Source organism: Dreissena polymorpha, chromosome 9, assembly GCF_020536995.1.
Source record: "Dreissena polymorpha isolate Duluth1 chromosome 9, UMN_Dpol_1.0, whole genome shotgun sequence".
Taxonomy (NCBI): domain Eukaryota; kingdom Metazoa; phylum Mollusca; class Bivalvia; order Myida; family Dreissenidae; genus Dreissena; species Dreissena polymorpha.
Window position 1 is genome coordinate 46,131,069 of NC_068363.1, and position 13,561 is coordinate 46,144,629.

A 13,561-nucleotide genomic window follows, 5' to 3' on the forward strand; every position below is an offset into this window, starting at 1 on the left:
TATCTGATCTATTTCGTCAGCCAACTTCCCAAATCTGGGCATTGTATCCATTTTGAAACAAGCACCTGACTGCGAGACGTTTTACTGATTTTCGGTTTACAAAAGTCTTTTAGCGTAAGCCCAAAGTCTAAAAATAACATTATATCATGTTTAGGAACGTCTAAGAATTATTAAATTATTAAGAATATGTCTTTCACATACCACGAGTTGCTTTCTTTTAAAATAAATTATGTAATCACTAGTGTTTAACAGCTTTTACATATTGGCAGCGTTCAGGGAGAAAGGGGATTAATGCATGTCAAATAAGTGATGTCCTGTGCACACTGATTAGCCTTTGCAGTTCGCACAAGCTAATCAAGGACGATACTTTTTGATTGTATGGTGTTTTTCGTTTAAAGAGAGTCTCTGGTAGTGGGATGACAATTAATGCATATGCATTTAGCCCTGATTCCCCAAATTAAGCTTAAATTATATTTTCCATTAATGCTTTGAAAAAAAAACATCTAAAAGGGACATTTTCAGAGTTTGTCATTAAATGCTTAATATTGATAAATGTAAACATTGGATCTCAAAAGATCCATTAAAAAGAATACAATTAAAGCAGCAAAAAAAGTTACCCTTAACTGGGAACGAACCACTGACCCCTGTAATAAAAATCTATCGTTTAGAGTCTTAACTTTAGACCACTCGGCCATCCGTCCTCATACAATGAGAGGTGTATTTTATACTTTATATAAGCAATCCTCGTAGTATGAAAAAAAAATATAACGACAACAACAGAACTTTCCAAATTATTAAATCGTTTTATTTTGTCAATTTACCAAAACGTGAAAAGGTCCATTTAATGTCTTCAGACTTGCACATTGAATGAGTTCAATACACTGTCAGATCTTACATCATGAATAACTTACAGGTTTAGTGGTTGCCTGTTAAGCTGGGTCCAGTAGATTTAAGCACAGGAAACTCAATTTCAAAAGTTGGTTACAGTTGGGCTAAAAAGCAAGGCAACTAGCTTTTTCAAAGCTTGAAATAACTCAATCCAATTTAACATAGAATACAAATTGGCGACTGTGGATCAATTAGGACTAGGAAATGATTCAATTCCGGCTCACAACAAGACATGATGCATTAAAAGTCTGTCATGTCGGCAAAATTGTTGCTCAATAATTTAAAGAAAATAAATTAAGTATTAGATACACATAACACAACATGTACATGATTCTAGGCTTGTTTTTCTTTAGCAAGGCACCCCAAAATTCTAAAGATTGTTGCCAGTGTAGAAACCAAATGCGAAAAAAGAGACATATTGTTGTTATTTTGTCTAAGTTATCTCTGAAACATAAATATGAGGATAAACAGAGCACCCACATCTCGACCTGTGCTTTAAGACACAACCATAATGGGCGAGGCGAGAATTTAACTATTCATCGACAAAAATATATTGTTGGAAAAGAATGCGCGATGCTGTAAGACTCACATGAGTCAGGGAAAGTTTACGCCGGAAACACTTTCTGCTGATATCCTAGGCAAAGTCAGGTCCACAACCTATATGAAACCAAAAAAGATGAGCTGTTTAATCAACTTTCTTATACAAAGTGTGACAAAACGTCAGACATCAGATTATGACGACCCATCCAAAATGACGGGCGATGATTATTGGAATCTAAACCGGTACGCATCTTAATTTGATTTGATTCATCGATCTTATGAGGAATGATACTGTCTGTATCTTATATACATCTATACACACTGGTCATGAATATTCTGATTTATTTAAATTATCGTTTTATTGGTATACTAAATCAATGCATTTAAAATGTAAAAACATATTTGAATATATATCAAGGTTGACGAAAGACCAATACAAAAGTCTAATCGGTGATGTAGACGACATAAGGACCATTAAGATCAGGTCGAACATGTATCGCAGTTCTCCTGGTGAAACTAAGAACAAGTTTAGGGAATGCGCTGCTTAGCACGTTGTTCCATATAACGATTGCGACAGTATTATGTGGTTCTGATAACATAACATATTTAAATACATAGGCGGTTGTTACAGGAATTACCAAATTTATCGATACATTTCATTTTGATACTTGTCAACTTAATTTTCATTTTTAGATCTAATATACACAATATATTGTGGAAAAAAAAGTAACTTTACCGTCTATTCCGATGATGAATACGACGGTAAGCATTCATGAATGTTCAACATTTTCTTCATTTAAATATTATGTAAAAGAATGCATAATTGAAATATTTCTTACTTTAACTAAAAATGATAATCGTTCTATTTATTTTAAGAGGATATATTTCAATAGATAACAATATCATAAAAGCAATTTACAAAAAGAGACTAAAATATAACAGAAATTTAAGTGGGCTTTTTAAAGCATAACTTTATATTACAGATTCGACGTGCGTTGAAATCGTCAAGAAAGCCTTTGATAAAATCGTTTGTGCCAAATTATATGGGATTTGAACATGTTTCCAGAGAGCAGATACGAACGAATCATACACGACCTCTAGCGCAAGAATTATTCGCTGCATCTGATCAAAATAAATCAATTAATGTTTTAGATGGCACATACATATATATACAAAGAGTTTAAACTTTTCTTTCGCGCATCAGTCGTATTCGATGCACAAGCACAGACCACTCATTAAACCAATGGTTATTGTGTCCACCACTGGCTACATTATCTCCATTTTGGGACCGTAGACAACAAAAATTCAGACGCAAATATACTGGAACACATCATCAATCAAAATACTGAGGATTTCAAGGTTTATATACATGAATGTAACTTTTAAAAAATCAAACAAACTCAAGGAAACTAACTGTAACATGATGGCGATGATGATGATAATAATGATGATGATGAAAGAGAAGAAGAAGAAGAAGAAGATTATGATGATGATGATGATGATAATGATGATGATGATGATGATGATGATGATGATGATGATGATGATGATGATGATGATGATGATGATGATGATGATGATGATGATCATGATGATGATGATGATGATGATCATGATGATCATGATGATGATCATGATGATGATCATGATGATGATGATGATGTCATAAGAAATGTTCAGTATTAATTTGAATTCAATTGGTGAATAAATGAAGAAGTTATGTTAAAACAAAATTTTGGGTGGGCGTGGTTCAGTATCAAGTAAAAGTGAATCGGTGTAGAAATGAAGAAGTTAATGTGAAATAACCTAAAACAAATGAGTGAAAATCTCTGGCCCGGCCCCATCCCAACCCCCATAACTTTAGACCCAGGGGTCAGATCAAAATTCCAAATAGTGCACTGTCGCTCATATGCTCATAGCTAACATGTGTTTATGTTTCAAGGTTCTAGTGCTAATATTGTAAGAGGAGATAGTGGACAGGACGGACGGACGGACAGACGGCGGAGATAACCACATAATCCCCCCCCCCCCGCTCCAATTTGGAGCGTGGGGATAATCAATGACAAATAAGAATCAAAGTACTGACAGTACTGGTGTGACGATGCTTTTGAAGAGGATGGATATAATAGCATCAATTTAAGCTTATCTACATCACCACAATTGTGTATGTGGGTACACCAATTTTGGGTACAAAAAAATTGGGTACCAAAATTTTGGATACGAAAACATTATGCAAAAAAAAAATGGGTACGAAAAAAAAAGTTGGGTACGAAAAAAAAAATCGGGTACGAAAAAAATTTGGGTACAAATAAAATTGGATACAAAAAAAAATTGGGTACAAAAACAATTGGGGTACGAAAAAAAATTGTAATACGAAAAAAATGGGTACGAAAAAAAAATGGGTACAAGAAATTTTGGGTATGAAAAAGGACGGAAACCAAGCTGCCTTTACCATTATCAATGGCCCTGGGGTGGGTAATGTGGACATGGATGGTCGAGATAGACCGTGTTGTCATAGGAAATGTTCAGTATTAATTTGAAGTCAATTGGCGATTTCATGAAGAAGTTATGTTAAAACAAAATTTTGGGCTTAGTTGCTTCTAAGATAATGCAATAGCGAACAACTTCAGTTCATTCAGCGCTTTGATTTTTAAAATAAGCGGTGTGTGTGTATATGTGAAGTATTCAATGTTTTTAATTAATTACCTAACCAGATCAACTAATAAAAAAGTACCTGAGTATAACTTATAAAATATATGTTGTTTCAATACACTTCTTTCATTCGACTGACATTATGTTTTTATTCGATTACCTATTATAAACAAACATGCTAATATATGCCGAACCTCGTAAGATTTCGGGAATATATTTCGTTTTAAAAGTGTGGACTTTTATAATGGCTTGTATAACTAATCCAATGACAATAAATAAAACAAACATTAGCACTTAATTTAGTGTATTAAATAAATACTAATACAATTTAAAAGTCATTTCATATTCAAATTTCTCTAGACTGACACAAATGGTCTAAGCATTCTTGGCTTTCTTATGAAAGCGTTTGAAGATCAATAAAGTGTCGCATTTGCATCTTCGTTCAATAACAATTTCAACATTATTTGATTATTGCCTAGTAAAAGTTCACGCTATTAAATACTGTTGGTCAGTCACACATTAACAATGGCATCACCAGAAAAAATATCGTTAAAGCATCTTATTGCCCATGATTTTTAAATGGAAACGTTGATTACAATCGATTATGAATTATATTAATTATTTATATGATGATGGTGATGGTTTAACCTTTGTATTATTCATTTGTTGCTAAACTGTGAAATATCATTAAATAAAGTTAAGAACATGCCCGCAGCGCATACAATTACTGATGGGAAATAAATATTCACTCACAGTCATTCTTCCATTTGTTTCCTGTTTTGATTTCAACATGAATACTTTCCTCATGAATATCAAGTTTAACACTGAGTTTTGCAATGAAATATGAAATAGAAGAACCAGATTGTTACGCACAAGTTCGTCTTTAGTTAAGTGCATCTATAAAATGCGGACATGTATTGGATTATTATGCTCGGCATTGTAATTGTGCAGATAGAAGGTAACCTATTGTTTCGGCACAGCTGTCGTAGATATATTTATTGCGTTGATTATATGCAGCAGTAACATGCTCAACTTTTCAAACAAAAAGCAAGACAACCTTACAACGGTTATATTTTTAAGAAAACTGTTTTAGATTAAAATTCATAATTATTTCTAAACAAGTAAAATATAAAGTTATGACACCATGCTATGGAAATCTGTTTCCGACTCAGCCATGAGTAGTTGTTTGTGTTTTATATTCTGGTCTTGGAATAAAAAAACTTCCTCTTCATTTATTGTTCCAGAATTTAACATATGTATGACGCTTGTGACATTTTTTCTCTTGCATAAACAATTATTCCTATTAATTGCCATTAATAGGTTTAAAAATAAGAATGATTTTGTTCGCTTGAATCTTTGTTTAACACTAATTGAAATGTGAATATTGTCATGTGTTAAAACTATCACCACCCCATAACATACATTTCCACCATGGCAACGTTTAGTGCATTTATAATGTATTCATACAAATGTCTTTTTTCTAAAATTACTTCAAGGTGATCCCCATGTTCTCATGTTCGTCAAAATACTCTATAAACGTTGACAAAATAGCATCAAACGATCGATTTGTCTATACATGTACATATCTTTGAATCGTTTTTATACATGCACTGCTTTTACTAACATGCAGAAGCATGTTGTTTTCATTCGAGTTAATATAAGTGTCTGTAATGATCGAAATGTATTTTGTTTTATATACGTCTGTTTCTTCATTAACATGGGTATTGCACCCGAAATCATATTGCATTGCAGGGTCTACATATCCAAAAGTAGCTGTTACAGTTGTGAATGCATCAACTTTAGATATTTCATGCACTGGTGGCAATGGCGGATACGTGATTTGGGAGTTTTACAGGATTCGTGCATCCAATACGCAACATCTAGTAAGAGTCACAAACGATGAATCCGGATGTCACTTGAAAAATGGTGACGCTGTCTCAGCACAATGTGTGTGTAGAGGTGGAGAAAGTGTCTATTGCAACCTATCTGAAAAAAATATAGATCAAAGTGGAGATCAATGGTATTGTTCTAGAGCCTATATCCTAGTTCCCAATCCTAGTAAGTATGTAGAAATTCAACTTATTTGAATCAATGTACTTGGTTTTAACAATTCAAGACGTATGATTAGCGTAATCTGTTAATTTAAGCGTCTGTAATATTAAATGCATTCTTAAGCTGCAGATGATGAACACATTACGTATATAGATTGCTTATTTGTTAAAACAACGATTTATTAATTTTGTTGCGCTCTTAATGTCGGATATTTACATTTCAAAAACACAGCCATTATCATAGAATAAATGGAATTATTAAAAGGCATTCACGACGCACAAAGAATGAAATGATTTCAATGGGTCGAACAGGACACAATATCTCACTGCAATTGTTGAATGGGAAAATAAGCTACGTAACTTCAAGCATCACCTAGTTGTATTTTTTGCCCTGTATTGTATATACGTTTGGTCACTGGCATTTAGTAAAAAAAACTTAATAAAGGGTATCAATTTCTCTACTGAATCTGGCTTTGCATTTTCAATTTTCCTATATGTTCAAAATATGTTTAGGACATTTTTGTTTCGTAAAAATGATATTGAGTTGACAAGAAAAGTAAGATACTGATGCCCGTATTTTTAGTTGAAGTTTTCTTCACTTCACATTTTATTTGTAACATATTTGCAAGATCATCAATGCATTTGCTTTTTACTTCTTTTGTTGGTCCCTGTACTCGATTTCACGTACGGCTCCTGTGAAAAGCATATTTCATTTTTCTGGATATTGACGACACAATGGACTATTGTATGTGAAACTTAATGAATACTGCAAAATCAAATTATATAAAAGTAGCATATTTCGAGATTAACAGCAATCAGTGGCATGCATATATTTCTGTACCAAAAACGAACGATATTTAATTGTAGGACGGGACACGTTTGAATGTTGTGTATGTCTTATGTTCAAATTGTCTTATAGATAATCATGTTGGTACAACAATGACAGTTAGTTCACAAATCAGTCATGACGAAAGTACCATGAACACAAATTTGGAAAATGAAACGAGTACAGTTACAGCAACAGTGGACATGTTAACAGAGGAGACAGGTTCGATATGCGCTGTTACTTCGATGTTTACATTACATGTTCGTCTTAATAGATACATTTTGTGAAGATAATTATAATTGCGTTATTTTGAACATAATGGATTTTAAAAAGTATTATGCATACAATGCATTTATCTTAATTATCTTCAGAATATAATATCACACACGAACGCGTTATAATTGCAACAACAAAAGCTACATACAATACGTCAGGAAATGAAAAAGAAGAATCTACTAAGAACCTGGACAGTAAGTCGAAGGAAGTAAAGTATTGAACACGTGTCAAGCGCTAGGTCCATATGCAGTATTTTATTCCGGTATCATATCCCATTATAAACAATCATACATTAAAATAAAAGTGAAATAAAATATCAAGTGGTAAGGGTATGTACACATTGTATGATTGTTATCAAACTATAAATCGTGGCATCAAAATAAACTTAATGTCTACTAGCCAATAGTTCGATACCATTTTATTTTATATTCGATGATTAATGATCTGTACGAGCATAGCGCCATTTTTTAAGTGCACCCATTAAACAGTGTAACTACGTATCTTGATATACAGTTTAGTGTTAATATTAATCTTACAAACACACATGGATTACGAATGGAATGAAAACGCCCTTTTCCAAATAAACTTACTTCTTCGGCACCGACTTTATCTATAGGCACTCAAAGGCAGGCAGAAAAACAGATCTTTATTTAACCCAAAACCAGACACATTGTTATATGCCCTTTTTCTCATAATATCCTATGTAGCTTATACATGTTATATTACAATTGACATGACGCCTTATCTATGAACGCTCCGCCCACTAGAATTGATCCACCAATCAGCGATCGATTAATCGGGCGCACTCGTTAGCAACGACCTGTCCGCCATTTTCTAGACAAGCTACATGTTTAGGTTCACTTTTATTCCAACGAGTTTCTTTTGTTTTCCTCTTTAAAAAAACGATTTAAAATGGTTAAACAGTGTCAATGGGGATTTTGTAACTCGGACAATCGATATCCTGAAAGATTAGTTGGTGACATTTAATTTATATCGTTTCCAAAGCCGAAAAGAGATCTTGAGAAGTGTAAGAGATGTATAAATACATGCGGTCGTCACCACGAACAACTGAACGTCAACACTGTCAAAGACAATTATAATACATTTTTATCGGATATACTAGCAGATTTAAATAGTTTATGTTATCGACCTGATAATCACATAATATTTCACTTTAAAAAAAATAGTTTTATCAGTTACTAGGTCAGAAGCGAGGCGAGGTTCATCTGCATTACTTAAAGAGAAATAAAACCCAGCATGAAGCCTAATTCATGCTGTGTTTTATTACTCTGATAGTAATGCACTTAATTGACATCATACATGTTATTTGAAGGTGACATGTGATATATTATCTTATTAACGGTATCTACACATTTGCACTCATGTGGTGTCACCAATAAACGCTTTTAATCCACACTAGGAGCTCGAATGCCTAGGTCTCATTTTTTAAACGAGTTTCGTTTATTCTGTTCGGATTAAAAAACGGAAATGAAATATGGCAAAAACGGTGTAAAAAGGGTTAATGCAACTCTGACATTTGGTATCCAGAAAGATAAGTTAGATGAATTAAATTTATACCATTTCCAACGCGGCAATGCGGTCTTGACAAGAGTGAATGGAAGCTTCAAGAATTACCGAGATCCCCTTTATAGAACATTAATTTATTTCACAAACTTGAAATGTCATATAAGCAATAACTAAGCATTATTAAGTATGTATTATGTCACGTGTGCATGTAAAATAATTGAGAATTTTGGTACCCAATTCGTGTAACTTTACGAAATCCCCGTTAAAAATCACGTTTCTGTGTGTGTCAGAAACAAGTGAAAACCATTTTGTTATTATTTAATAAAGACGTATCGATAAATGCTATTGTAAAAGAGTTATTATTACTGATATATATTAACCAATAAATGCTTCGGGGTCACTTCGGGGAAGTCGCTACCTGCGCGAGCGTCTGATATTGGTAGCCTTATTAATTTCTAATAGCCTGACCGTATTCCATTTCGTACAACGCTAATTTTATATCAGACAATGTCCAAACTTACTGTGTTGTTTTTGCGCTTTAAATTATAGTGATTGATAAATGTCCCATAAGCAATGTTTAATATGATTATTATCACTTATATACGCAATAACATGTGGGATTGAGGTACCCACCCGGCGTCAGAAAGCGCGTAAAAGTTCACCGAATTCCCAGTTATAAAGCGCTATTTCGTGTCAAATACACGGGTAGGGGGGAAGGTTTCGGTAATAATTTTGTTAATAACACGGGTAAATACCGGTGAAGTGTTAATTTATTGCAAATACCACCATTACACGTAATAACGGGTTCGATGTCGGTAAGCGCGCAAGCGTTTGAGAGCGTGTTTAATGTATCGATTTACCCGTTATAAATAGCTGATGTTCTCTTTAATCGTATTTTTTTGCATTTGCAGAATAACTAAATGGCATTAACCCCTTTACAAGTGTAATATGGTGTTAAACAAGTCCATTAAAATCATCCGGAATATCGCGTAAATCTATATGCAGTCTATAGGCAAAGAAGCCATTTTGGTGTTAGCTTGTCTAGGTTTTCTTCCCGCTGAGCCACGTGATAAAGTGGGCGGAGCGATCACTGATAAGGCGTCATGTCAATTGCGGGAGCCAACAGCTTGGACAATATTCATGAACTAATTCTCTGCACATCTTCAAAAACCCCATACATTTCAAACCCAGAACAAAAAGAAGATAACATTAAGCGCCATCACACGTTTCAATTGAAATTAAATCATCCATGACATAAATATTCAAAGTATTTTACCGACGTTATATATTGTGCAATATTTCTGTACTGAAAACGCTCATGTTGTCCGCATCATGGATGACTGGCTTAAAAGGGTCATTTTGAACGCTACACACCTTTTTTAAAATGACGAACTTTACGTGTTAAGCTGAATTGGAATGCACTAGAAATAAGTATTTAATTTTAAATTAACGAAATGAAAAATGTAATAACAACCGAACAGAATGCACAAGGCGTTAGCTGTAGTTCAGAAATATTCTAAATTTGCGTCTTGCATTACAATTTCAATTTACAACCAGTGGCATTCGTCTTATGTCATGCATGTAAATAGTTAGCCTATTATATCAATTAATTCGAACTTAATGCGAACTCATTACATAAATCGCAAAATAATCTAAAAACGCCCTTTTCTAATATTAATGATCCATGTATGTATTCATGTTTGAAATGCTTCAGTTACCCGGATTGCTCTTATGATCGCTGGGCCGTTTGTTGTTTTCGACATAGGACTCGTCATGTTCATGTGTAGAAAGAAACTGATATCCTGTCTAAGAGGTATAGTCACGTTTAATAGTTTTAACTTCATTTAATCGGGGCAAACTTTTATGATGTATTGAATGATATTTTTAGAGAAAAGGATCGGGGAAGGCGTAACAAAGAGCATGTACTAGTCTTACTCATTTTATATCAGATGCACAATTTAACGATGAAGAATTAGTTTTAGAAATGAAAATGCTTATGTGATATCTGATGGTGCATATTAGTATGGTGTACGAACTGGTCCAAAACTATTCTAAACCGTCCGGGACGGTTTACTAAACTGTATCGGACAGTTACATACTTTTAAACAGCTCGTGTGTCTGTAAACTGTACCGGGCGATTTATTGTGTGGATAACAAAACGTCCGATACAGTTTAGGAAGCCGTCCGGGACGGTTTCGTATCGTAAATTATAGTACGGTATATGTTTTGAAGAGGAGTCAATCAACCAATCAGAATCTGACATAATTAAGGATTACAACACTTTGTTGATATACCATTTAAAATAACAAATAATTTCAAACCAATTAAAAGTGCAGATAACAAGTATAGAAGAAAAATCATTAATTGTTTTCTTGTCATTGCTAGAATTTCAAAACAAATAAACAAAAAAGAATGACGAAAATTAATTTATGTTAGGTCCAGTATATTTTAATCACAATGTTAAAAACTAAATTATTAAAAAAAACACAGTATTTCTTTAACTACTTTTGATTATTTTCGATCTCCGGCTATTTTTGTCATTGTTACTTATTGTTACTTGAAAAAGTATTATCCTTTTGGAAAAAAAACCTACTGTCCAGCAATAATACCGTATCGGACAGTTTAAACCGCCCCGGACGGTTTATGCGCACAAACGGTCCAAAACTTTCCAAAACCGTCCCGGACGGTTTGTAAACTGTCCGGGACGGTTTACAAACTATCCCGGACGGTTTATAAACCGTCCCGGACGGTTTAGAATAGTTTTGGACCAGTTCGTACACCATATATTAGTGACTATAAGTACATTTGCACTTTAGTTCCAACTATGCATTCTCTCTTAATAATTATGTGGTCATTAATGTATGTTATGTATGGTTTTATTTTTCTGCAAATACAACTGCTTATTTCTTAAACCCTCCAGGAAAAAAACAAGTGACATGTGCAGTTGACACCAGCAGTTCTGCCGCAAGTGGACATGTTAACATGTTTAATGATATGTTATCGAATGAAGCGTCATCTTCAACTGAACCGGTGATCATTTGTAATCTTGCTGCTAGACAGGCTGGTTGGTATAACATGTACATTTAAATCAACACAAAGTAGTGATATATTGTTTGTAAACATAATGCCTCGCAAACGTTTGTTAAAGTGTAATTCATACATTGTGTGTTGTTTCATTTGTGTTTTCATACAAATTGTAAAACTGAAAATGGTATAAATTGGATTTTTATATATCGGGACCATTGTCCATTCACGCATTTCTACGTAATTAAAGTCGTGTTTGTGTATAGCTTCACATGGAATCCGTACGCTAACGGGCGGCTGTGAAATTGCTGCTATTAAATTACAAAAAACGACAATTTGCCATACACGATATGTGTGTAAAAATCCTTAATAGTTCATGAACTATTTATTTAAATTTACATGTATTTGCAATATACAAAAAACAAATTACCCAATATAACATTAACCATTTGTTTACAACTCATATCATGTTTGAAATCAATTTACTTTCTTTCAGGTATTGATGTGAAACCAAAATGGTAATTGTGTATGGTTTACTCAATATATGTAATCACAGTTCATGAGAATACATGATTTGCACAAAGGGAACCTAATACATAGAGGGTGGACATAAGATAATTTAATTTATTAACAATAAATTACTACCTGTTATTATCATTATAAAATTATTATAAAAATACTAGCAATATTAAAATAAGAAATAAATAATAATATGTAATAAAATACATCAAAATACAGAGCGGATAGTATGCAAACATTTAATTTGACAACAGAATGATGGCTAATCATGTCTGTCTTTGCAATTGTGTTATTTTTTAGAAATATAGGTCTATAATAAGTTACAAATCTTAAAACGCCTAGGAAATAATTAATAGTATGCCTTATTTAAGTTTCTTGCGTTCCGATTGCAAAATAATTAAGATTTGTATTGTTTGAACCATTCGCGGCTTTGTGTTCTTTATAATACTATATAAAGACAATTAAGTTTACTAACCTGCGAGTACTTCGTATTAGATGCTTAAAATATTAACAATTTTAAAATGGGATGAGATTGTCTGAAACAAACGGATTAAACGTTGAACTATCTACATGTACAACGGTTACAGTACTTTTCCCTTGAAAAAGACACTTGGTATTACTCTCAAATGTATTATTATTAATTTTTATTCTTATTATGTTTAATAAATATAACAGATTTGAACGCATTTTGCATATCGACAAACATTTTTTATGGTTTGAACTCTAATTTTTTTTTTTTCGTTTTACAACAACAACGCAATACCAAAACTGTTATAACATTGTAAGATATATGAACAGAAAACAGTTTATAACTTCATTATAATTACTACATTTATCTGCAAAAAGTACGGGAAATATGTTTGTGTTCCGTTTTATATGTATCTATGGGTAACACATAAAAAAAATATTTAACAGAACGTGTATGAGTTGATTCCCATGCTTGATTTTTGGATTACATACCTTTTTAAACTTCCACGCGTATGGCCTTTGTCTAATTTGGCAAGAATGCTTAATTTTTCTGCACAGGGCGAGAAATCAACAAGCAGATGAACAGATTGAAGAATGTATTGATGAAGATCCCTTGTACAGTAATGTTAAAGACAGCACAGCACTCCGCAATGGTAAAGCTTTGGAGAACTGTAAGTGAATAATTGACTTTTCTTATAAAATGCGCAGTGCTTTATACACTATTTAATATAATGACTGAACTATTTAGATAACAAGTATCATAATGTGTCCTCAACGCAACTATATATTG

General features: G+C 33.1%; 3 protein-coding genes across 15 annotated transcripts in view; all 3 read left to right on the forward strand.

Annotated features, from left to right (window-relative positions):
- The window catches only part of LOC127845122 (tyrosine aminotransferase-like), a 152,864-nt gene that overhangs the window by 132,865 nt on the left and 6,438 nt on the right, over positions 1–13,561 (forward strand). The gene's annotated exons all lie outside the window — the stretch shown is intronic.
- The window catches only part of LOC127845126 (uncharacterized), a 130,770-nt gene that overhangs the window by 75,994 nt on the left and 41,215 nt on the right, over positions 1–13,561 (forward strand). The window lies entirely within an intron of this gene.
- LOC127846004 (tyrosine aminotransferase-like) overlaps positions 1,640–13,561 on the forward strand; it is a 15,369-nt gene continuing 3,447 nt past the window's right edge. The window contains exons 1-2 of the mRNA XM_052377185.1: positions 1,640–1,671; positions 13,330–13,442. Of these exons, the coding sequence (XP_052233145.1) occupies positions 1,640–1,671; positions 13,330–13,442 (145 nt within the window). The remainder of the gene's footprint in view (positions 1,672–13,329; positions 13,443–13,561) is intronic.